The 26,236-nt window shown below is 44.3% G+C and overlaps 1 protein-coding gene across 1 annotated transcript; it reads right to left on the reverse strand.

Annotated features, from left to right (window-relative positions):
- Positions 1 to 217: 217 nt before the first annotated feature.
- Positions 218 to 19,544, reverse strand: LOC125633833 (sulfotransferase 6B1-like). The gene is made up of 7 exons (XM_048843676.2): positions 19,222 to 19,544; positions 14,984 to 15,099; positions 9,744 to 9,833; positions 8,861 to 8,987; positions 6,591 to 6,685; positions 5,708 to 5,864; positions 218 to 5,052 (listed from the first exon to the last, which is right to left on the reverse strand). Exons 1-7 carry the CDS (start codon positions 19,415 to 19,417, stop codon positions 4,922 to 4,924), a joined length of 912 nt encoding a protein of 303 aa, XP_048699633.1. The 5' UTR covers positions 19,418 to 19,544; the 3' UTR covers positions 218 to 4,921.
- Positions 19,545 to 26,236: the final 6,692 nt, after the last annotated feature.

Raw genomic sequence — 26,236 nt, forward strand, 5'->3', positions numbered from 1 at the left:
TTGATCAGTTTTGAATTTTTTACCTTTTAATTTCATTGAATTTCCCACTGTCTTTTTTTAATGAGACAAGGAAATAGAAGTGTGATGCTAGCAAACCAGGTGTCAGCTCATGCCAAGGTCGCCATGCCTCACTTGGATACTGACCAGAACATAGCCGGAATCGCTCTGGTTTGCCTGTGTGTTAGTATTGTTAAAATACATATTAGAGTTATAAAAATATGCTTAGTGTTTAGACTTTATTGAATAGTGATAAATCGCTGCATTCATTAATCTCATTTATAGCATCTGTGATCCATAGTGTAAGGTAATAGTTACGCATTTGTGTTTATAATACAATAATTCTACAATGGGATAGGGTCCCAGAACTCTGGCTCTACCCCAAGCACGATCATCTACACAGCAATTTTAATCCTGCATCCCAAGTCCCAGTCAGCTGACCAAAGCCTGCTGTGATCATGGCATGGGTCTTTTATTCTAAATGCCATGATCTTATGGTCTATAAAATGCTTGCTTATTCTAGACGCGTCTGTTACTTATTGGAATTTAAGATTGTAACTTGTGTGTGTATATATCAGTTTACCTGCTTTAACCTTGTAAATAACTCTTGTTTCCTTTTACTATATAATAAATCTTCAGATAGTTTATTATAGCATTGACTACAAGCTTTGTCTTTGGTGTAAGATCTAAGGTGCAATTGATCTGGGGTAAGTGACTGGTCCTTTGGGACTGGGAGTAACCAGAATATTGCTGTGAGCTTTGGTGTAAGGGAGCATCTATCACAAATGTAAGCTTACCTGGATTGCAGCATAGATCAGCATACTGTCTGTGACTTCATGTTAAGGCTGTTATGGTGCCTGAGGAGAGTATACTTGATAACTGGTTGGTGAAATCTAAGTATAAAACTCACAACCAATTTGGGGTTTGTGCCCTGGTTCTTAACAATCTGCCCAGAGGGTGGTATTCACACTCTTGAGCCATGGCAGGATAGCTTGAAAAGAAGGTCCAGGTCTTCCAGCTTTAGGCCATTTATTATTTTATATACTCCTTGCTGAGGTAAACAATCCCAACCTTTCCAATCTCTTCAGATAAGATTTTCCATGTCCTTAATCATCATTTTCTCCCTTCTCTGAATCCCTTAATTATGAAATGTTTTTTTGAGACAGGGGTACTGGTATTGCACACAGTATTCCAGATGAGGCTGCACAACTGATTTATATAAGGGCATTATAACATTTTCCATATTATTCTCCATTCCACTGTATACACATCCTCATATTTGCTTTTTTTGTTTTAAATAAAAACACCTGTACCTTCAGCAGCGGTCTTCACTGAGCTGTCTAGAATGACACCCAGGTCCCTGTCCTGCATTAATACAATTAATTAAGAACTTTGTAATGTGTGTGACTAGTTTAAATTTTTCCCTCCAATGTGCATTACTTTGTATTTATCAATATTAAACTTCATTTTCCCCTTCACCTAGCATGTTTAAATGTCTCTGAAATTCCTCACAGTCCTCTCTGGTCTTCATTAACATCAATAACTTAGTTCAGTCTGCAAATTTTGCTACCTCATTACTCACTCACCTTTCCTGATCATTAATAATTATATTAAGCACCACTAGATTTAGTACAGAACCCTTGATGCATTCTCCTGTTAACTTTTTGCCAGGATGATTTACCATCAAATCAATGGACTCTACAAGAACTTCATACAAGGCTGCAGAGAATATAGGATACATAGATGAACAAATTAACTACTGAAGATGAGAAATGTGTCCAAAGCAAGACCCCAGGATGCTCAAGAACCTTGGACTTTCAGAAAATTTGGATCTGGAGCAGGAATCAACCTGAATCACTGGCAGATTATGAAAAAATTAAACTGAAATAGCCAAAGGCACTCTAGTATATCATTCATGTGTTCTACATATTCAGCCAAATACCTCTTACACCCATATAGATGTGTGGAAATAATGTTGCCCCAAAGGAAAGACAAAACTGACATGGGGATCAAATGATGGCTTCACCCAGAAATAGCTAGACTGGGGTAGTCAATAGGGGGGCTGCAGGCCAAATCTGGACCACCGGATACTTTTGAACGGACCCCAAAATCTTATTTACTTGTTGTTATTTTTATTATTTTCTCTAGAGTCTGGATTTTGACTCTACCTTGACCAAAAATAATTGACTTCTCCTGAGCTAGACTATGTTGCCATTAATTGGAGCTGGAGAAGATCACACCCTGGCTTCCAACAGCATAAGAGTATTGATGTGGGAAGTGACCGCCATTTTGTTATTCGGATGATCCAAATAAAACCAGAGAAGGCAGCACCAGGCAAGGCAGAGCATATGTGTGATACTAGAAAGCTAGCAGATCCAGCAGTGAAGGTGCAGTTCAAGCTGCAGATGAACAACAGATTTGAAGAGTTACATACACTGATCAATGACAGAAGAACCATGGCAGCTTTTCAAAGACGTGCATGTGGATGCAGCCAGGGTTATAGTGGGAATGAGAAGGTTTAAGAAGCAAAATGGCTCCAAACAATACATGGACTTGTTGGAGAGAGGAAAGAATTGAAGAAGAGAATTCAACAGGAACAAGACAGTAGCAAAAGAGTTATTCTACAACAAAAATAGGTGGTCAAAGACAAAAATGCTAAAATATCAGTTGGAAAAGAAAGGAGAGAATGGCTGGAAAACAAAGCAAGAAAAGCTAAGGAGGTGTACAAGAGAGGGGATTCGACAAAACTTTTTCTAGTATCTAAATGACTGACATCACAATTCTCAAACCACTGTGGCATTGTGAAGACAAGAGATGGTAGGATTTTAAACCACATAGGAATGACAAGGAGCCTGGTGGATGGGAACATTTCTAATTTGTGCTCAGCCAGCCAGAACCACAAATGTACACTGACAGATGTGAAGAAATAGTGGATTTACCTATATCACTAGAAGTAATCATCTTTGAAGAAATAACTGAGGCCATAATCCAACTGAAGAGTGGTAAAGCACCAGGCTATAATAAAATAGATGCTGAAATGTTAGAAGCTGAAAAGAAAGTGATTTGAATTACATGTGAAGGTTGTACAGAATGGTTTGGGAAAAGGAGATCTGTCCTAAAGATTGGCGATGAGGCATTATCTGTATAATCCCTGAAAAGTGGAACCAGTTTATTTGTGATAACTGGAGAAGAGTGACACTTCTATCTGTACCTGAAAAAAGTGTTTTGCATTATCATTTTGAATAGGATGAAATGGTTGTTGAGAAAGTATTCAGGGAAGAACAGGCTAGATTTCAATAAGAAGTTATGTTCAGATCAGATTTTTCACCTTGAGAAGACTCATTGAGAAAGGTTTAGAAGACCAGCAGAAGACAGTTTTAAATTGCATTGATTTTATGAAAGGATTTGATAGTGTCCACAGAGAAGCCCTTTGGAAGATCCTGAGACGTTCCAGAATAGATTACTGTCTGTCCTGGTGCCATCTGCAGATTTAGCCTACAAAGTTTTTATCAAATTAGCAAAGAAATGAAATGGTTTAAGATTATTATTGATGTAATGCAAGGCTGCATACTATCCCCACTTTTCTTCTGCACTTCCTTTTCGTGATGAGAAGAGTGATGGTTGTTGCTGAGGATACTGATGTTCTTTGGGCAAGAGATAAGCTGGAGAATTTACCTAGATTTAGCAGATGACAGTCAGACCGGATACCAACATGGATGGAATGAAAAGATTTGTTATGAGCATAAAAGCAGACACGGCCTCAAGTGGGACTTGGTATCTGTATGCAGAAGTCCAAGATTATGTAGAAAGGAGAGAATACAGTCAACAATGACAGATGTACAACTGATGGAGAAAAATACAAAAGAGTTGATGACTGTTTATCTTGTAAGTCCAATATCTTATAATGGCTAGCTTACTAAAGAAGTGAAGAAAAGATTTTGGCAAAGCAAGTAGATAATTTTCTCATTTGTCAAACCTGGAAAAGTAAGAAGATACATCTACACGCTGAAATGAGATTGTACAATGCTATTATCCTTCGACACTACTGTACGTGCCAGAAATGTGGCAGATGTTGGAAGTACACAAACAGAAAGAGGAATGCATTTCACCAGCTTTGTTTGAGAAGAATTTTGGAAACTCATTGGTTACACGATCTCTCCAATGTAAGTGTTGCATGGCACGAATCAACAGACTATGGACTCAGACAGAGATGACTACGGTGCTTTGGCCATGTCATCAGGTTACCTCAAGGCAGAAGCACAAGGTATATCTTAGCTGTGTCTACACTGGGACTTCGTTGGCAAAACTTTTTTTTAACACCCCTGAACGACAAAAACCGCCACCCCGAACGACAAAAGTTTTACCAATGAAAAGTGCCGGTGTGAACCTACCGACAAAACTGCTGCTTCTCGTTGTGGATGGAATTTTTTTGTCGGCAGGAGAGCTCTCTCCTGACGACAAACAGCAGCTACACTGCACGGCTTTTAGCGGCACGGCTATAGCAGCACAGCTGTGTTGCTAAAAGCTGCATAGTGTAGTCGTAGCATTCTATTGGATTCCACCTGGAGGGAAGAGAAGGCATGAAGGATAAAAAATGGCCTATTGCAAGACAATTGCAAAAGTTGTTGCCATCATGGAGACAATTTACAATTGAGTCAAACATCTTGTTCTGGACAGGCAGCAGTAGGAAAAGTGGGTTGCCTCATGTGCCACTATGCACAGGAGATTCTAAGCCTAAATAAGTCACAGATGGGCAGTATTTGGACCACTAGCCTTATTTACTGTGTCTTGGGTTTGGTTGTTTTTTGTGTGAAAATTCTTGCGTGAAAGGCTAATTATTTTAATCTCTACATTCTCAAACAAAAGGTAGTAAAATAGATGATGTTTCTGAGTAAATGCTAATGTCATTCTGATATTCAAGGATTTAATATTTGCAGTATTTATCATATTTTAGCCTGGCTCCCAGTTTCGTTCCTGCTAAACATTCTTCAAATTTGGCATCCATTTCTTGGCTTTGAGCTTCAGTGAACAGATTCTTCCAATCTCCAACAGTACCTGCAAAAGAACAATGAAATAAACTCATAAATATTCCTGGAAGTATAAGATCACCTGTCAGATAGCAGTAGATAACAATGAAATGCTGACACAAACAGTTGGAATGACTGAACTTATTACCACATTTCAAATCAATATGAGGCTTCAATGTGGATGGTGTTCTTAAAATTTTAGGTTAAAGAAAACCCTTTGCACTAAATTTTACAGGTATATATGCATGCACCTTTTACAACCAAGGTATTTTCCACAGAGCTCATATTTTGAAAGAACAGCATTCATGACTTCCAAAATAACATCTGTCCCCTCCTCCCCCCAAAGAAAAAGAAAAAGGAAAAAAAAAAAAACTAAGAACAGCGTACTGAAGGATTAGACGATCTAAGCTCTCCAGGACTCTATGTTGAAGTTAACCTATACATTTCATCTTGGGGCAATTTAAATATACTGAGTGATCATCTAGCTAGGGATGTCCATTTTCAGGAGAAGAAAATTCATTATCAGCTATGAATTAAATGCATTAATTCTGCATTTGGGAGCTCCTGAAATGGTCACAACAGTCATGCATCTTATCAAGCCTTTTAAATGTTAATTAGCTCCCATGACCAATTTGGATACCTGTTCTAAACTCTAGGACTATCACCGCTCTGTATAAATGTACCTTTTCTGAAAAGGATGGGACCAAATTTTCCATGTGTTTCTTGGGATTTATTGCTCATTGATTCAAAGGTGGCATTCTCTGCAATAGACTGAATCTTCTCCTCAGGCAGAGAGAACCCCAAAAATTCAGCTATTTGTTTCACTCCTTGAGGTAAGTTCTGAAAAACAAAAATGCGATAGAGTTATGTATAAGTTAAAGCAAACATGCCAGACATTTTCCCTCTGTCTGAATGTATGAATATTATCAACTACATTCAAATGAATGTAGTTGATAATATTCTCATCCATACAAAGGGCAGAACATTAGAGAAATATATTAAGTTCAGCAGCAGGAGGTTGCAGGAATGGTGGTTACTTTTGATAAGATTTTGGAATGTGCCTCCCTTCCCAAATGGCAATGTGTTAAGTGAATGCTCTCAATCTTCTGCATGGATCTCTTTATTTTAGTATTAATTACTACTGATATCATTTATCTAGCCACATCAATTAGTATTGTTCTATATAAGCATTGGCATTACCTAACCCAGAGAATTTACAGTTTAAGATCCTCAAACTGCTAACATGGACATGCTTAACTTTAAGCACGTGAACAGTCTCACTGAAGTCAATGGGACCACTCTCATGCACGTGCTTAATGTTGCAGGATCAAGGCTTTCGTGCTTGAGGAGGGAGCTGGGCTGCAGAAAGAAGGGCTAGTAGCCAGTGGGAAAACAGGCTGCAACATCATATACCTGTTCTCTGCACATTAAGGTTTTGCCTGGGACAAAATGAAAACTGGATGGGACAAGATGCTTGAGAATATACTGAAGGGAGCAATTCTGTATCAGAACTGAGTACAAGACCTAAAAAGTCTTTTCCATTTTTAACTTTCTACACATATTTACCTCTTTCATTTCTTCATAGGTGATGATCATGATATTCTCTTTATCCATGTGTTTGTTCCAGGCAAGAGCATGGTCAAAATATGAGTTCCAGCAGACTAAAATGAAGTTAAGGCAGACAGGTCAAAAACAGAAGATAATTTAAACTATATTTAAATTGCCCCAAGATGAAATGTATAGGTTAACTTCAACATAGAGTCCTGGAGAGCTTAGATCGTCTAATCCTTCAGTACGCTGTTCTTAGTTCTTTTTTTTTCCTTTTTCTTTTTCTTTGGGGGGAGGAGGGGACAGATGTTATTTTGGAAGTCATTCACTCCAGACTTGACTTTTCACTTTCTTCTTCCAACTATTTTTACATAATCAAGCTATACCGTTTCTACATGACAAGTTTTAAAAAAAATCTGTTTACAACAAATTAATTCTTGAATACATTTTGTAGTAATCAGTAACACAGCCACGTGTGTATATTCAATCTATCACATAACCAGGCTAACATTGCACTTATGAAATGGCGAAGTTAAAAAAAAATAACCCCAACAACACAGATTTAAGGTCCTGCAAACACTCACCATACGAATAATTTCCTTTACTTTAGTGGGATTATTAATGTGAGTAAATTTTACTCACATGCATAAGTGCTTGCAGGGATAGGCCCTTACAAAATATAAACAATTAGTTTCTACCAGTATACTTTATTTTCCAATAATTGTTTACTAGAATATGGCACAGACTCTTTGCTATATTAAATTTCCTCCATTTGCTTCAGGGGCTGTAAGGCAGTTTATGGTTACGGTTCCCTGATTCTCTGCCCAGCTCAGACCTGGCTCCATGGTAACTTCAAGCAGCCTAGAAGCTACTCTAACCTATGGTAAGTGGCAAAGTCCGCAAGGAACTATTCACCAATTAAGATTAGTCTCTTGACACCACCCCTGTGCCAGTTATAGCGGCAGAATAGTACAAGAATCAAGAATGCCAGCTTTGCATCCATGGAAAGCTCTCCTACATCAGGGGATTTCTCAGCTGGACAGATCCAGCTGATTTCTGGTCTCTTTCCTGACAGAACTGCACAAAAAAAGGGGTGAAATAAAGAGACTTTGCTTATATCGTACATAGACACTGTATTATACTGTCAGCAACTTCTCAAAATCCCTGAAATGCACCTCAGTGTCAGAGTAGCTAGTATGACAGAGGGTTTGGCTTGATATTTTGTTAAAGTGCTGTTCTCTGCAAAATGAGTATGTAAAACAAGGCACCTTCTTACTAAACAGGTCTGTTTTCCTAAGTATATACAGTGCCCTCTCTGCTTACTTTCTGAAATAAAATGCATCTTAAAAGGAGTGAAAAGCATTAAACTCTGCCAAATCAGCACAGTTAGGAGAGTACAAGCTGGAATCTATTCCATTTTGTGCAACATCATCATCAAAATAGCTTGCTAAATTGGCATGACAGGCCAGTGGGGTTGTACAGATGTTACTAAGAGTGCAGTTTGGCCTGCAGAGTCCTTATCACTGGCAGCGGTGTTGAAGAAGGAAAGAGCCCAACTTGATTCACAAATCCCAGATGGAATTTGAGGAGCTGGCAGTTACATAAAACATTGTTTGTTTGTAAGCCTAGCACTTCTGATCTGGAAGTAATAAAGAGATGTGTACAAAATCCACTATGCCATTTTTACAGTCTCTTTTTCCCCTTTACAAGAGAACTTCACTTGAAATGCTGGGTGGCTCTCACTGTCGTTTTCCTTGAGTCTGTTTGAGCCCGATTGCTATGAAGCTTCTTGACATGACAGGAAATCTGTAACTCATGTCTGCTCCCATTGCTTTGACAGCATGAACGCTGAGAGCAAGAGAAAAAAGTAGCTGAGAACAAAGGGGGAGAAACTCACTCATAAATCTAGTTGTTAAGATGTGAAATCAGAAGAAGGATAATGCCTGCCAGAAAGAAAAGGAAAGCTGGAGTTTACCCTTTGTGTGCTGGGGATGAAGTGGAATCCCTGTATACTGCACCATCCTGACCATTTGAATATCTCCACAGCAATGCTCCGAGTGCTGAGCATTGCTCAGGGTTGGAGAAGAGTGAAGTACCTTTGACTCCTTAGCACCAGCTCCCCTGCCCTCTCCAACCCAGATCATTAGTTTGAATCCATTTGGGATTAGTTTTTACATGATGATCACAGACTCCCTTTTTGGACTGCAGACCAAAGAAGAGTTGAGAACACTGTACTAGAGTGTTTATAAACGCCACTAAGAAACATAGCAAAGATCTAATAACTGTACCTTCTCCACTCATGAACTTCTGAAAGAACTCATCCCAGGAGCTGACATTTGGAAGCCCAGGATTTTTGTTGTAGAAGTGGTAATAGGATACAGCTGCATCTTTTGGATTTCGAAGTAACACCAGTACCTTTTAAAACAGCAAAGGCACATGAGTCTTTGGTATTTTAAGGTAACCTTTGATCTCAAGGGTCCTGCATTAAAAACGTATCAGCTCTTACAGGAACTGAAATTTGGAAAGTGAGGCTCCAATCCTGCAAATTGATTTGTGTGGAGAGACCTTACACCTGCTTGGAGCCCCTACGACTTCATGGGGGTTCCATGGAGCAATAAGGGCTATCCTATACAGCTCACCTTGCAGGGCTGGGATCTAAGATTTGACCTTTGTGTGAATTACAAACAACAACCAGTAAAAACTGAATTCCACTTTTATAGTGAAAGATGTCAGATTATGGGATCTGAAAAAGCGAAGTAGAGAACTAGAGTTGGTCAGGACTTTTTCAGTGAAATGTTTTTTCACCAGAAAATGCTGACTGGCCAAAAGTTTTCCCAGAAATTTATTCATTTCTGGTTAAAATGGGAGGGAGAGAGAGGCATACACACACGCATCTCAGAATAGCCAAAGTCCCAACAGTTACGGCATTAACCTGGAACATCAGAGACCCAGGTTCAAGTCCTTGCTCTCGTCAATTTGTTTTTTCACAAAAAAAATTCCACCGTTCTTGGTTACATCCCAATGCCGAACAAAACCAAATGCTGTAACCTTGAATTTTTTTGTGAAACTGAATTCCTGTTTTCCAGGCAATCCTGTAGAGAACTTTTGCCAGAGGAAAACTGGGAGTTGCTTGGAAAGTGAATAATATCAAATATTAAAATGCTCACTTACCTTTGCGTTACTCCCCAAAACAGCCTTGGGAATATTATCACAATTGAGATGTGTGGTAAAAAGACGTGGCGAAGGTAAACTTTTTATTTTCTAAATCAAAACAAAAAGAATATGTGAAAAAAAAGGAACCACAACATGTCTACCTCGAATATGTTGACAATTTATAATATGTGTATGTGACATTGCACCCCATAATGTTTTATGGAAATATGCTTATGAAAGTAAATATGACATAACTAGAATATGTTTTATGCTAGATAGGCCATATAACATATCTCTGCAAAGTTTATGATCTACTGAATATATTCATCCTATTTGTATGCATGTATCATGTTTGTACTCAAAGTTATGTATGTTGGCTATGTACTTGTTTGATTGTAAGTCGCCTTAGTAAGGCATTTGGTCAGCTTCTTTAGAAAGGAATTTGCAAGTTAAGTGCCCAGTCAAGAAACACTTAACAGACAATGGTTCTTGGAAGACTTCAATCCACATAAGAAGTCTGCCTGAGGACGTTGAAGGTAGCATGTGAACAATGGCTGCCACCTGTAAGCTCTGAGTCATGCATGGACATGTGACTTGCCCATGTGACTCCAAAACTCCATTTTGTAGATGGTTTCTATATCGGGGAGGGGGTGTCCACCCACAAGAGAAAGTCTATTTCAACCCCTCCATTTTGTCTTCAGCTGGCTCAAGAGATAGCCCTCCACCCCCAAAGGATACCTGAAAGAAACTGGAGCAAAGGAAGGTAACAATAGCAGGGGTGAGTGATTGCTGGATCCAGACTACAAAGAGACGAGTCTGTAAAAGAAGCTTACTGGAACATCTCTGAGAGTGAGATTTCATCTGTAATCACTTTCTTACTGTATTAGGCACAGGCTTGCGTGTTTTGTTTTACTTTACTTTACAGGGTGGTTTTACTGCACTCAACACTCGTCCCTCTGCAGTTTAGCCCTACTGAAGTACAGTACCCGCTGCACTGTACTCCAAAGGAGAAGGTTGGATATGATACCTGGACATACCCAAATCTTTAACAATCCTGGGACCCTCCCTTCCCCCAGTCCCCACAGTGCTGATGTGTTTTTTTGTTTGTCTCTCTCCTCCGGTTGTTTTTTAATAAGATAATTGTTTTGGTGTGAAAGCAATCTTTATTCCATTAATTGAAAGCAAAGAGAGCCCCACAAAGGAACAGGCAGTTTCCTTACACTTTCATAGTGCATCGTCTGCACCAATCACAATCACCTCCTGGCATTACAAGAACTGCACTCCTGAGCATAGCAACAAATCTTAGTGGCTTTCAGCTTCAAATTGCTCCCTCAAGGCATCCCTGATCCTATGGACCCATGCTGCGCCCCTCTAATAGCCCTGGTCTCTGACTGTTCAAATTCAGCCTCCAGGCACTGAGCCTTAGTGGTCCAGCCCTGTGTCAAGCTTTCACCCTTCCCTTCACAAATACTATAGCGCGTACAGCACGCAGCTATAAGCATAGGAATATTGTCATCGGCCAGGTACAGCCTCCCATAGAGGCAGCGCCAGCGGGCCTTTAAATGGCCAAAAGCATACTTAACAGTCATTCTGCACTTGCTCAGCCTGTTGTTGAACCGCTCCTTGCTGCTGTCCAGGTGTCCCATGTATGGCTTCATAGGCCACAGCATTAAGGTGTAGGCGGGGTCTCCCAGGATCACAGTGGGCATTTTGACTTCCCCTACGGTGATCTTCTGGTCTGGGGATAAAGTCCCTGCTTGCAGCTTCCTGAATAGGCCAGTGTTCCGAAAGGTGTATATGTCATGCACCTTTCTGGACCAGCCTGCGTTAACGTCCGTGAAACACCCACGGTGATCCACAAGCACCTGAAGAACCATAGAGAAATACCCCTTCCAATAAATGTACTCAGTGGCTAGTTGGTCTTGTGCCAGAATTGGAATATGCGTGCCATCTGTCGCCCCTCCACAGTTAGGGAAGTCCATTTGTGCAAAGCCATCCACAATGTTATGCATGTTGCCCAGAGTCACAGTTTTTTGGAGCAGGATGTGGTTAATGGCCCTGCACGCTTCTGTCAACCTGAGTCCAACTGTTGACTTTCCCACTCCGAACTGGTTAGTGACCAATTGGTAGCAGTCTGGAATAGCCGACTTACACAGTGCACTCGCCACGCGCTTCTCCAACAGCAGGGCAGCGCTCATTCTTGTATCCTTGCACCACAGGGCTGGTGTGAGTTCATCACACAGTCCCAAGAATGTGGCTTTCCTCAACCGAAAGTTCTGCAGCCACTGCTCATCATCCGAAACGTGCAGGATGATCCCACCACTCAGTGCTTGTTTCCCGAGCCCAAAAGCAGCATTCCACTGTGGTCAGCACCTCCGTGAATGCCACAAGCAATCTCGTGTCATAGTTACTACGCGTGGCGAGATCAATGTCAGACTCCTCTTGCCTTTGTAGTTTAAGGAATAACTCCACTGCCGCTCATGACGTGTTGGTCAGAGCGAGCAGCATATTGGTCAACAGTGCGGGATCCATTCCTGCAGACCGAAGAGGCAGGGCACGCAGTACACAAACCTGCGAAAGATGGCGCCAAATGCAGACAGAAGCACAGGGATTGCTGGGATGCGAAGCAATGCATCACAGGGCATTGGGACAGGACCCAGGATGCCCCGCGACCCCCTCCGCCTTCCCACAACTCTTAGTAGCAGAAGAGATGCTCTGTGGGATAGCTGCCCAGAGTGCACCGCTCCGAATACCACTGCAAGTGCCACAAGTGTGAACACACTGTTACGCAAGCAGCTGACGGTGTGAACACACAACAGCAGTTTCTCGTCAATGCTCTCTAAGCGGCGCTGAAACTGCCGGCACAGTAACTCTGCCAGTGCAGACGTACCCTTAGTCCTGCAACACTGTCTCAGATTTTACCCAGGTTTTGCTCCATTGCTGTCAGCCCATATGATCTCTTAACTGAGGTTCTTAAATATTTTCAAACGGTAATTAATTAAGTCTCACAGCACCTCTGTGACAAAAATAAATAATATCTCTGTTTTACAAATGAGGAAACTGAAGAGGAGAGATGAAATGTCTCGCCTGAAGCCAGACACAGAGCTGTCATTAGCGATGTCCTAACTCTGACTCCCAATCTTGTGCATTACTTATAAAACCACATAAAGAAAAGTAACAGTCCATCAGGTGTTACTACTCATGGTTTGCAATTATAACATATAGACACACACACAGCCATATACACTGTTAGAGTCACACATTCCCCTGATCTTGCAAAGACATAGGGCTTGGCTACACTTGCAAGTTAGAGTGCATTATATAGGCCCCAGGCATCCTAACTTCTGAGGTGTCCACAGGGCCATCCCTAGCCATTTTGGTGCTCTACGCAGGCCCCCCTCACCCCCCACGGGGGAGGCTGTGTAGGGCCCCAGGCCTCTGCAGGGAGGGGCAGGGGGAACCAACCACCAGCCCTCACCGGCGGAGCAGAGCAGGCTGGGGTTGGATCACTCCACTTCCTGCCACCCGGTGAGTACAGGGCAGTCAGGCCCGACCCCACACTTATGGGGTGGCGGGAAGTGGAGTGACCCGGCCCCAGCCCACTCCGCTTTGCTCCCTGGGCTCCCAGCTTTGGGGCCCAGGGGGGGAACAGCCCCGCAGTACGCACCGGCAGTGTGGCTGGGAGCCAGCGGAGCGGAGCACACTGTGGCCGGGTCGCTCTACTTATTGCCGCTGGTAAGTGCGGGCCCGATTCCTTGCAGTCCTCAGGGGAGTGGGGACGGGGCTGGGGTGGAGCAGGGGCAGGGGTTTTGGGGAAGGGGTGGAGTGGAGGCGGGACTGGGGCAGAGCAGGAGTGGGAAGAAGCCAGACGGAGCAGAGGAGGAAGAGGCGGAGCAGGGGCTGGAGCAGCACGCAGCTGCTTAGGTCACCAGGAAATTTAGTGCCCCAAATCTGCTGGTGCCCTAAGCAGCTGCGTACTTTGCTTCTGGGTAGGGACGGCCCTGGGTGTCCACACTGGTAAGGCACTTAGAGCGCCTGGACTCTGCAGCTGGAGCGCTCCTGGCAATCCACCTCCACGAGAAGCATAAAGCTTGCTGAGAGACGTGTTGCATTACTGCACTGGGATTGGCCTCTGGAAACATCTCATAATCCCCTGAAGTCAAGTGGCCACTCTTCTCATTGTTTTGAACTCTGGAAGGTTGGTTTTTTATGAGAGTATCCAGTTTTGAGAGCTCATTCTTAATCTTTCCCTGTTTGCTGTAGAGGATGTTGATCAGGTGGTTCCGCAGTTTCTTTGAGAGGGTGTGGCACAAGCTGTCAGCATAGTCTGTGTGGTATGTAGCTTGTAATGGCTGCAGGCAAGCGGATATCCCCTTTCAAAGCTCCATTTCTGACAGCCAGCATGTTTATCTTCTCCGGGACACAAAGCAAACCATTACTGTGGAATGCCACTGCTGCCCAGGCATGTGTGTGTGAGAAAGAGGTGGGGGGTCTGCTGCCATCTGAACTTACAGGACAGCATGCTGACACACACTGCCCCCCAAAACACACTGTCTCTCCCCCGACATACACACAACACAACTGTCACACTCCACTCCACCCCCCTCCTCCATTTGAAAAGCACGCTGCAGCCACTTACACGTTGGGATAGCTACCACAATGCACTGCTCTCGGTGGCATTGCAAGAGCTACTAATGTGGCCATACCACTGTGCTTGCAGCTGATCGTGTAAACACAGGGCAGCGTTTTCCCTCCTGCGGTCTCCAAAGGCCGGTTTAACTCCCAGCACTCTGCATCTGCAAGTGTAGCCAAGCCCTTAGGCATAGGCTTGACTTCACTTTGGAAAAGTCACACCTTAAACTAGGATGGATAGAAATCAGGAATAATCAGCTAATGACTTCATTAACCTTTTCTTCTCAAAAGATTTTTAAAATATTGCACTCAAAATTGACACTAAGGATTGGAAATTCTAATACAGCAGTAGGAGGTCCAGATTAGAGTTAAAATTAAGTTCTGTTCTTTTAGTACACAAAAGTCAATTTCATTTCAAATCACACTTGTTTGCCCGTGTTTTAATCTTTTATAACATGTTCCCACATACAAAAAGTAATTGAGAGAATTAACTTCAAATTACTTGATATGGAAGTGTATACCCTCTCTGTAAAGTGTTTTGTACTTATATGAGATACTGTAAAATATAGACATTTAAAAAAATACTAGATGCTAAAAATAAACTTCCTGAATTAGTCCATGCTGACCTGAAATTTTTCTGGAACTCCAAATTCAAGAATTTGTAAATGCTTTATTCGTGGTACCTCCTCCCTTAGAACTGCGGATATCAAGTCATTTAAAATGTGTTCAATCCAATTACTTCCTGAAACATAAAATAACTGTTAGAAGGAGCCAAGCAGGAATTTCAGAACTGTAGCCTGTTAAATATCTAGCATAACTTTCTAAAGAGTCAGTATACTAGTCCTCCATATAACTTGTAGGTGTTCCATTATATAACTTGTAACAGTTGTAGGTACACAATTTTCAGACAGAAGTGTGATTTTTACATTGAGTGTGTCTCTTTAATGCAACATTGGGGGCGAGAATGAAATCCTGTGCTTTGGCAATTACAAGTTAAGTTATATATCCCCCGCACAACTGTACTTTATTTACATTGCCTATGTGCATATAATGGCAACCCTTGTAAGCACTTTAAGGCTGCTGCTTCTGCTATGTACAGCTTGTGAACACAGTGTAAGGATATGCCTACACTGCAATAAAAAACCCATGGCACCAATAGCCTGGGTCAACTGAATCTCACAGCCTGGGTCAACTGAGTCAGGCTCGTGGTACTAAAAATAGCAGTGTAGACATCTGGGTTCAGGGGAGCCTGGGCTTTGAAATCCCACAGTGGGGGAAGAAGGTGTCAGAGCCCAGGCTCCAGCCCAAGCACAAATGTCTACACTGCTATTTTTAGCTCCGTGTCCCAAGTCCTGTAAGCCTGAATCAATTGACCTGGGCTCTGAGACTTGGTGCAGTGGGTCTTTTATTGCCGTGCAGTGACTCAGATCTTGTTGCTACACAGAATCTCCTTCATGTAGGAGGAGGAGATCTTTGCTGCAAGACTGAAGAACAGAGAAGTGAAGATAAGGTTTCCCTGCAACATCCTCAAACTGCCACCTGCTCTTTCTCTATTCCCCAGTCAGCTCAGTTACTACACATATGCTTCCTTTTGGGTTGGCAGGGAAGAGTAGAGCACGGGCTGTGCTCAGGAGTAACTATCTGTGGCAAAAAAAGAGTATTACTGGGAGAGGAATGCCTTTGTCCAACAATCACACGATCCCTGCAAGGGTACTATCATGAGTCTGGGAGAGCCAAGTTCAAGTTCCTTCTTCTCATCAGGAAGAGGAGGAATTCATCTGGGAATCTTCCACATCCCAGGTGAGTATCCTAAACACTAGGCTAAAGGTTCATAGATTCCAAGGCCAGAAGGGATCATTGTGATCATCTAGTCTGATCTCCTGTATAACACAGGCCATAAACATCCCCCAAAGAATTCCTAGAACGTATCTTTTAGAAAAACATAATCCGTCCCCTTCCCCCCCAAGTCATTTTGTGCAATTAGGCTGCCTCTGAGGACACCTAATGGATCAGGCCCTACAGATGAGATAGCTGGGACAGTGCCTATCTGCCTCTAGCTTGAGGATCATGAAGGGCTTAGGTGTGAGGTAGGCATCTGGGTGCCTCCCAGAGGCATCAGTGTATTTGCCCAGAGGAAGAAACATAGGTGTCTAGGAGACTTTTACAGCAAAAATTGAGGTGGTGAGTAAATTTAGTTTGTCTATAGCATAGGCAGCAGCTGAACTGGGGATTTGTAAATTGGAATGGTGCCTAAAGCTAGGACTTTGGTACCTAAGTCTGGAGTTTGTGCATCTACATTCCTTTGTGGATCTGGGCCAAACAGACACCAGCCTAAATATTACCAAGTGTTCTGAAAAAATCATCAGTCTTGGGCTAAGAACAGCTTCGATAAGGGTATTGAATGGCATGTTGTCATAACCATACAGCTACGGGTAGCCTAGAATTCCTCCTTACCTGTAAGGGATTAAGAAGCTCAGATAGCCTGGTTGGCACCTGACCAAGAGGACCAATGCGGAAAGAAGATACTTTCAAATCTTGGGAGGGGGGAAGGTTTTGCTTGTGCTCTTTGTTTTGTGTGGTTGTTCTCTCTTGGGACTGAGAGGGGCCAGACAGAAATCCATCTTCTCCAACCCATCCCAATCCAAGCCTCCAATATTGCAACCGGTATAGGTAAACCAAGCAAGGCGGATTAGTTTATCTTTTGTTTTTCTTGTGAATTTTCCCTGTGCTAAGAGGGAGGTTTATTCCTGTTTTCTGTAACTTTAAGGTTTTGCCCAGAGGGGGATCCTCTGTGTTTTGAATCTGAATACCCTGTAAAGTATTTTCCAAACTAATTTTACAGAGATGATTTTTACCTTTCTTTTTTTTTTTTAATAAAATCCTTCTTTTAAGAACCTGACAGATTTTTCCATTGTTCCAAGACCCAGGGGCTTGGGTCTTTGATCATTTTGTAACCAATTGGTTAGGATATTATTCTCAAGCCTCCCCAGGAAAAGGGGTGTAAGCGCTTGGGGGGATTGCTGGGGGAAGAGGAACTCCAAGTGGTCCTTTTCCCTGGTTCTTTGTTAAATCACTTGGTGGTGGCAGCGTTACTGAAACCCAAGGTACAGTGGAGAATTTGTGCCTGGGGAGTTTTTAACCTAAGCTAGTAGAAATAAGCTTAGGGGGTCTTTCATGCGAGTCCCCACGTCTGTACCCTAGAGTTCAGAGTGGGGACGAAACCCTGACACATGTATCCCCCAAAAGTGGTGCTATTGCACCCTTAACCTACTGGTGTGTGAGGGGGAGATTCTGCCAAGCAGGACAGCAAGTTGGAACATGAGGGTTAAATCCCATCATGGGTTTTGTTATCCCAGCTGGGAGTGTCTCCCACAGCCAGGGCAATCAGGAACCTAGTTAAGCTCAGACTCATAAAAAAGGAAAGGGCTGATTTATTTTCACAAGAAGCGGAGACAGGGTGTTGCTAATGAAAACCAGGACAGTGAGCTCTGGAGGTATGAGAGATGCCTTTCCTGTTTCTTTACAGTTGACTGTTAAGCTACATTAAGAGAATGTAGCCATGGATTTTCCTGATTTGTGTTATTCCGGCTGAATGAGAACCCTACATACAGAGGTGCAAGTAAGCCGGTACGCCCCGGTACGGCGTACCGGCAAGAGCCCGTGCGCTGTACCAGGGTGGACCGGCTTCCCCAGGCGGCAATTTCAAGGGCCTGGGGCTCCCAGCAGTGGCTGGAGCCCTGGGCCCTTTACATTTCCACCAGAGCCTGGCTGCTGGAGCCCTGGGGTAGCGGCGGTGGGGCTCCAGTGGCTATTTAAAGGGCCCACGCTCGGAAGGGGCCCTGGCTGCTCTTCTCTGCTCCCCGCTCTCTCCTATGGGGGCAGAAGCTTGGTGCTGCCTTCTCCCGGGGCTCTGTCCTGCTGCTGCAGGGCAGGCTTCGCGGGCAGCCCAGCTCCCCCCTCCCCCGCCTCTTTCCCCAGTGTGCTGCATTCCCCCCCCCCCCTCACTCTCTCTCCCTGCTGCTGATAAGCTGTTTGCTGGCATGAGGAAGCAGAGAAGAGGTGGGGGCGGGGCCTTGGGGAAGGGCATGGAAGGGGGCATACCCCCTCCAGCCCCCTGCCGTGAGCCGCTCAGGGCAGGGAGCTGGGAGCAACCCCAGCCCACACCCCCAGCCCTCTTCCCTGTCTCCTGCACCTCCCTCACACCCTCATGACCCCAGCCCTCTGCCCTGACTCCTGCACCCTCCCACACCCCATGCCCTGGCTCCTGCACCCCCCCACATCCCCACCCTGAGCACCAAACGGGAGCTCCTGCACCCTCCCCCACCTGTGTCTGAACTGTCTTGTCTGTGTCTGTTCTAAACTAGTGATGGGGTCCGTGCCTCTTTATACCAGTGTACAGCTCTAAGCCTGCCATTCGTGTGTTATTAACAAAGTTTCGGGGCAGTTCAGATTCTGTTCTGGCTCTGAATTCTGTGGACTGACCCCCATCTCTTCACCATATATATGAAGGTATAATGCTACATAGGCACAAAAAGGCAGAATTACAGCAACTATAGGAATCAAAAGCTTAAAATTTCCTTACACTTGTATATTTAAGCTCACCATAATCTTGCATGATTCTTTGTATTTAAGTTACTACAGCCAGCAGCATGTCTATCGCTGCTAGAATAAACACACATCTGAAATTACGGAGGAGGAAAACACATGGCTCACTAGCACACTGTTTCCCTGTGACAAATGAGGATTTACTACTGCATGTAGCATTTGAATTTCAGTGCTTTTCTGCATTCTTAGAAAATGATCACATATATTTGACATCTAAGCACTTTTCTTTCAATTTTGCACCAAAAAAATCCAGACTTACCGCATTTAGGATAAGCAGCTAGGAAGACATCATCTTTTCTAACTTCCATGGTGTCCAATGCTTGGAAGGTCTCAGCGCAACACAACACACTAGGGTATAGCACCCCCTTGTACGAGATCAGTAGCTCCTCGGTTTTTTTCCCTTCAGCTGCATCAAGAACTGCATCTATTTCCCTAGCAAAGCGGCTCATAGCCATGGTTGGAGTTTGCTTTGCCTTTTGCCAGACTCTGCCCTTAAACCGTGTCTCTAGTTTTCTTTGGGAGGAGAGGGAGGAGGAGGCTGATAAGGAACTCTTCCATATGAACTCACTGGCTTCTCTGCTGCCTCACCCTGTTTCTCTTGTCCAATAAGGGAAAGCCAAACTAAAAGAAGTGTTGAATTACAAGCTCCTGGTGTGAACTCTTGGTCATGAACTGTAATGGATTTCAGCCAGTGTTGAGCATTACATTTAACTTGCGCTTTCCTTTGGTATGAATTGTAATGGGAGAAACTCCTAGTGGGATAAGGGTGAGAAACAAATTGTGCTTGTTCAGCCCCTCAGCCTCCATGTGGAATGGAATACTCTTCCACCTAACCCACTGGCTGTTAAGTTTCCACCAAAGGTAAAGACAGATTTCAGAGTAGCAGCCGTGTTAGTCTGTATTCGCAAAAAGAACAGGAGGACTTGTGGCACCTTAGAGACTAACACATTTATTTGAGCATAAGCTTTTATTTTGAGCATAAGCTGTAGTTCAAGTACTCCTGTTCTTTTTACCTAAGGTAAAGGTATCTGTTAAGCACCCTGGGGAGTTGCTGATGTAGAATCATGCTGCTGTTTGTGTGCGAACTAGAAGTTGTAAAACTGGATGAGTCGCCACAATAACAGGAAAGAGAGAGGACTAAAGGGAGATGGGTTAACTGCTTCTCAGGCTTACAGTGGTTTTAAAACAGAGAGACTGGGATCTCTTCAGAGTAAAGATTGTTGCTAACTTTTTCGTCTAAGCCTAATACTGATAGCCAAGTTAGGGTTTTAGGTAAAACCAAAAAGACAGCCTTCACTGTAAAGGCTGGATACCCCAGTATCTAATACACCTCTACCCCGATATAACTCTGTGCTTGGGAGCCAAAAAATCTTACCGCGTTATAGATGAAACCGTGTTATATCGAACTTGCTTTGATCCAGCGGAGCATGCAGCCCCACCCCCCCAAGGCACTGCTTTACTGCGTTATATCCGAATTCGTGTTATATCGGGTCGCATTATATCAGGGTAGAGGTGTATTAACCTTCCACAAAAGAATCTGTCACTGTCCACAGCGGACTCAACAGAATCCAATCAAGCCCCTTCACCAGTATTCTTCAGAGACACCACACTGCAGATACAGGTCAGAAATCAATTTTACTATGTCCAGTTGTGATATACCATGGCACAATCCAGACTAGTGGGGGTTGTGTCATCCCTGCCCTGCAATTTTGGGTGCTGTATGACGCCTTGCTGTAGCAGCTCCTACCTGGGCCACTCACAGTCTCCCAGCATGCAAGCCACACCTTGAGTGTCTGCATGTAACCGCAGCCTGCTAGCTACACTGGGCTCTCACCAGTATCGGTTAATGCTTAATTTGTGCCGGGGCTGAGTCCCGGCACCTCTGGACTTGGCAGTTCATAGCCCCATCGCCTCTGGACTTACCGCATCAGTTCTTTTGTGCGCACAAGAGATGCAAACAGCAGCGCAACCCTCCGCCTCCACGTCACGCCAGAGGAATGTCTGTGGAGCACTGCACGGCTGCTTGCATGATGCGTGAGCCCCAGCACCTCTACCATTACAAATTAAGCAGTGGTTTTGGTTATATTGCAGGGAGATCCCAACACACCACCAGCCCCGTATCTTCCCCCAGAAATGTATGTCCCATACTGCCCAGCCCTTTCCTGGACCGTACAAATATATTAAGTCCATTACACCTTTAATGGAATAACATGCCAACTCCTTACCTTAAATAGCTACCCAGACACTTCAACTTAAACACACTGCGTAAGAGTCAACAGTAAAACAAGTTTATTAACTACAAAGAGATGTATTTTAAGTGAGTTCAAGTAATGATGCATAAAAGTCAGAAATGGTTAGAAGAAAAATAAAAATTTAAAACACGTACTAATATCTACTTAAGACACTATTTTAGTTGCAAAGCAAACTTTCTCACCACATGCTTTAGCAGATTACTGACCAGACTATCAGGTCAAGACTCCTTCCCCTGAGTCCAACAGCTGTTTCCTTTTGTCGTCTCAGGTGCAGAGAATGAGATTCACAGGGGAAGCAAGAGAAGTGCCTGGGATTGTTTGTCTGTCGTTTTTATAGCAAGTAGTGGGGGTTTGCCCAGTAGTAAGTGGAGAATAAATAAAGATGATAACAAAGGCAAAGATGAATTTAGAGTTGGTAACTTGACTGAGATTTTCCAGACTTTCTGCAGATCAGGGTTTTCTAAGCTACAATATACTCAAGATCAGTGGTTCTCAACTGGGGTCCACAGACCCCCTGGGGGGTCCGTGAGCCCTTTCAGGGGGGCTGTGGAGCCCCGTGGCTGAAACCTGGTGCCCCAAGCCCCAGCACTTCCGCAAATAGAAGTAAATCTATGCCTATGCCCAAGGGTCCCCCCGCCGGCCCGGAACCCTGAGTTCCCCTCCTGCCCCCACTGGGCCCTGGTGTTTTTACACCATGCTGAGGGGGGCCTCAGCAAGAAAAAGGTTGAGAACCCCTGCTCTAATTACTGACTTTCAAACTTTATTTTTAGGTAACTAGAGTCTTGTAAATTAGTGGTCTATTTACAATTTTAACATAAACAAGGTTTGCATTTCTTCCCAGCTCTCTGCAACAGCAATCAGCTTTTCAGAATGACTGAAAAATTCCCTGCATGGCCCTCAGAACAAAGATCTGAAACTGGCTATCAATGCCCAGAGATCACAGCTATTAAAATAGAACAAGCACTTTTAAAATAAAACCTTACCAGTGTCACTCTCTGCTCCCCCATCCCACAGACAATCCCCACCTCTATATATACTATTGTAGGCTCTTGCCCACCACCTACCCTCCCCTTTCACTCTCTTCTACCTGAAGACCGCTTCTTTCTCCTTGTTCTGCAGATGGTCTGCCTCCCCCACCCAGCCCCCATCACTTCCTCTTTGGTGGGTTGCTCGCAGCTCATCCTTCCTCCCCCACTACTTCACCTACCGCTTCCCAACCAATCACCTGGGCTCTCACTCCACGAGCCTTTCTTTCCTCTTCCCAAGGGGTCTCCGGCTTCCTTCCTCCTCTGGATCTGTAGACAATGTGAAAAAGCCAGAGCTAGGCAGAGAGATCTCCGGATTTACATGGATGTCTACATTCTAGTAGTTGTGCATTTTGTCCCAACAAAATTATGTGCTACAACACAAATATGTGATACAACACAGAAGGTTATGCAGCATATTTTAATCCAGTGAGGATACTAGAATTACATTGTGCACAGTGATACAAGAAGGTTTAATGTAGTTAAATACAGCATGCACACAGCACAAAACATACTCAAATATTTGATATCTTCACAGCCCCAGCACATACAGAAACCAAGCCATAAGGAAAAAGCTACAATCAATGAAGTAAAGATCTCAAATCAAATTAAATATTCCACCAGCAGAGGCCAGATCAGCAATCATGATTGTGGATCTAGGGTTCTAGGCCCATCATTAGAAAAACTAAGCTGCATGGTGATGACACGAATATTGCTACCGGCCTACACTCCTGCTGGACTGACTCTGGGATTGGAGGACCAACCTTTATTTCAATGAACCCCATTGCTTTTGGCTTGTGATGCTTGAGGGGGGAAGAACGTGGATTTCATTATATCCTCTCTTTTTGTCTCGGATGTGTTATTCAACATTAGTAAGGATGGCAGACCTGTTTTATTTGTATTATTTTTTTTGGTACCTAGAAGAGAAATGTTATTCCATTTCCCCCCAGGACCAAGAAATGATAGTGGTTTGGGTTCAGTAAGCCAATGTCCCTCCAGGTTTGTCAAGACACTCATTCAAAAGACTAAGTATAGTCAAGTAGAATAGTCTCCACAATGCAAGCCTGGAACTCATGTCCTTACCTGTTTAAATCTACAGCATGTTCATTATCACCGCCCTCAACAATAGCCATGAAATTATTATCATCCTCCAGCATGAGCTCCTCATTCAATAGGGTATGTCTACACGGCAAAGAAAAACCCACAGCTGGCTGACTTGGACTTACAGGGCTCAAAACACAGACCCCGACTTTTCAAAGTGCTGAGAGGTGTTCGACCCCCCCAGCTCCGCCCCAGGCCCTGCCCACACTCCACCCCTTTCCACAAGGCCCCACCCAGACCCCACCTCTTCCTGTCCCCACTCCACCCCTGCCCCACCTCTTCCCACCCAGCCCTGCCTCCTCCCCCAAGCATACTGCATCCTTGCTCCTCCCCCTCCCTTCCAATCTCTTGCACGCCACAAAAGAGCTGATTGCGGTGGGCGGGAGGTGCAGGGTGGGAGGGGGAAGTGCTGATCTGCAGGGCTCGCCGGCAGGCGGGAGGCGCTGGGGGTTTGGGGAGGAGCTGATAGAGGGGCTGCCGGTGGGTGCTTAGCACCCACTATTTTTTCTCAGTGAGTGCTCCAGCCCCGGAGCACCCACAGAGTTGGCGCCGATGACTCAGGCTGCGGTGAGGCTGTTTCTACTCTGTTGTGCAGACTTCTGGGGTTTGTTCTGGAGCCCAAGCTCTGGGACCTTGCTGGTCCAATAGCCCTGGTTCCAGCCTGAGCCCAGATATCTACACACTGAGGAACATGCAAGCAGCAATAACTCTTAAGCACACCTTCTCAGTCTTCATCTGCAGCTTGCCACCAGTGTAGTGCAAATTATGGGAAATGCATCATTAAGGCGCAGAATTTTCCTCTCATAAGAACGGCCACACTGGGTCAGACCAAAGGTCCATCAACCCCAGTATCCTGTCCTCTGACAGTGGCCAATGGCAGGTGCCCCAAAGGGAACGAACAGACAGGTTATCATCAAGTGATCTATGCCCTGTCACCCAATCCCAGCTTCTGGCAAACAGAGGTTAGGGACACCATTCCTGCCCATCCTGGCTAATAGCCACTGATGGACCTATCTTCCATCAATCTATCTAGCTCCCTTTTGAACCCCATTATAGTACTGGGCTTCACAACACTGTTGCCGGCACCCGGTGCCGAGAGGCTAAACAACAGCTGAGGTTGGTTCACGACCCGGTGTTACACCCAATAATCACAACACCCAATAATCACAACGGGGTGGAGAAGCAGAAAAGTTTATTTGCAGCTGCAAAAAGGTACGGGGAGAATAAAATCTCAAATCCTGCACACAGAGCAGGAAGTTACACAGGCTTTTAGACATCCTTTTTCCCAGCATGCTTATCCAATAGCAAGCTGCCCTAAGTATCCATATAGCCAGCCAATTCAGTTCCCAGCTAGTTCCCTTGTTCTCTGTATCATTTGTTAAACCATACATAAAGCTGCTTTATTCAGCATTGTTCTTTCATATCTGCCCTGTTCGGCCAGGCAGTCTGACTCTGCAACATATTGTTGCAGATCCTCAGCATAACTGCTGCTAGTGCCTCCAGGCAAGGGGGGGGGGCCAAGGACACTTGGGCCTAGTGCGAAGGGGCTTCATCGACACTCGTGATCTTCCATCCCCTCGAGTTACCTAGTGGCCATGCCCCAGTGTCCCCAACAACTCCCTCCTTTGAGAACACTCAACAACCTTGGCTCTGAGTTTTCTCACTTGGGCTACTTATGTCTTTACAATAGGACTTTGCATAAGCACTTTGTGATAGCCCTGAAGAGAATGACTTATTAACATTTGCAAAAGGGCTCTGACACATGATACTGCACAGCATAATACCAGTAATACAAGCAATACAGGAAAGAGAAGTTTCAATAACAGGCTAAATAAACCACCAAGCCAAAACGACAAACCCCAGCCTGAAAACAAGGTTTGCAACCAATCGCTCTCTGGGGCAGTATAGGCAACCTGTGCTTCGGCTCAGGCATGGGCCTCAGCCTGTACCACCTTTTCATAGATTTCATAACTGCTCTCATTTACATATACACAACATCGGGGCCCGACGAGGGCACAAACCCCTCCTTGGGATGCCAAGAGATAGTCCAAAGCCAGCCTGTTTTGGAGGGAAAACGTCCTGAGCTGCTGTACCTCTTTATTTAATGTTTTTCTACTGACCCTAAATCACTAACCGAGTCCTCTAACTCTAAGGCCACTTTCTCAAGTACCATTTGCAGCCTTACAGTATAGCGGCCTATGCATGCCATGGCTGGCCCGGTAAACAGTGGCGCTATTCCCAGTACAGAGCACCCTACAAGCTTCTCGGTTGTAAGGGAATTCTTCATATTGCCCTCCAATGCCGTAGTCAGTCACCGCAGGGTCTTTTCTCGTGACTCAACAGAGGTGTCTCGGGCATTTCTAATCTTTCCTTTGGGCAGTGTGGCAGTTATGGAAAGATGAGGAACTCCATGAGCTATATAACAGCTACCTGTCCAGTTGGCTGGTAGCACCTTGTAAGCCTTTCGGCCACATACAAAAAAGTGACCCTGTAGGGCCCAGTAAGGACTGTTTCCTAAGAGGATTCCTGGGATATTTAAAGCTGCTTTTCCAAACAGTTCATATGCCCCTAAGGGGGCATCCCATCCTCCTGATCGGGTACAAGTGGGGGCATTTCTAATTGCGCCGTTCAAATTACACTCGCCATAGGGACCACTACAAACCCACCATTGGCTTGCTACATTGGCAATATTTACTGGACGGCAAGTTATATTTCCTTTTATATTTATATTTCCTTTCCTTTGTGGTAAGATTATTTGTAAGAGTTTCCCTAAAAGGGGAGGAACCATTACACCCACACTGTTGGCCTCCCCTTTTGGTCTTTATCCAATACCCATCAGCCCACTGTGTAATAACACAGGAGCTTTTCCCCACAGGATAGTGATCAGATTGGTTTC

The sequence above is a fragment of the Caretta caretta genome, chromosome 3, assembly GCF_965140235.1.
Source record: "Caretta caretta isolate rCarCar2 chromosome 3, rCarCar1.hap1, whole genome shotgun sequence".
NCBI classification, from domain to species: domain Eukaryota; kingdom Metazoa; phylum Chordata; order Testudines; family Cheloniidae; genus Caretta; species Caretta caretta.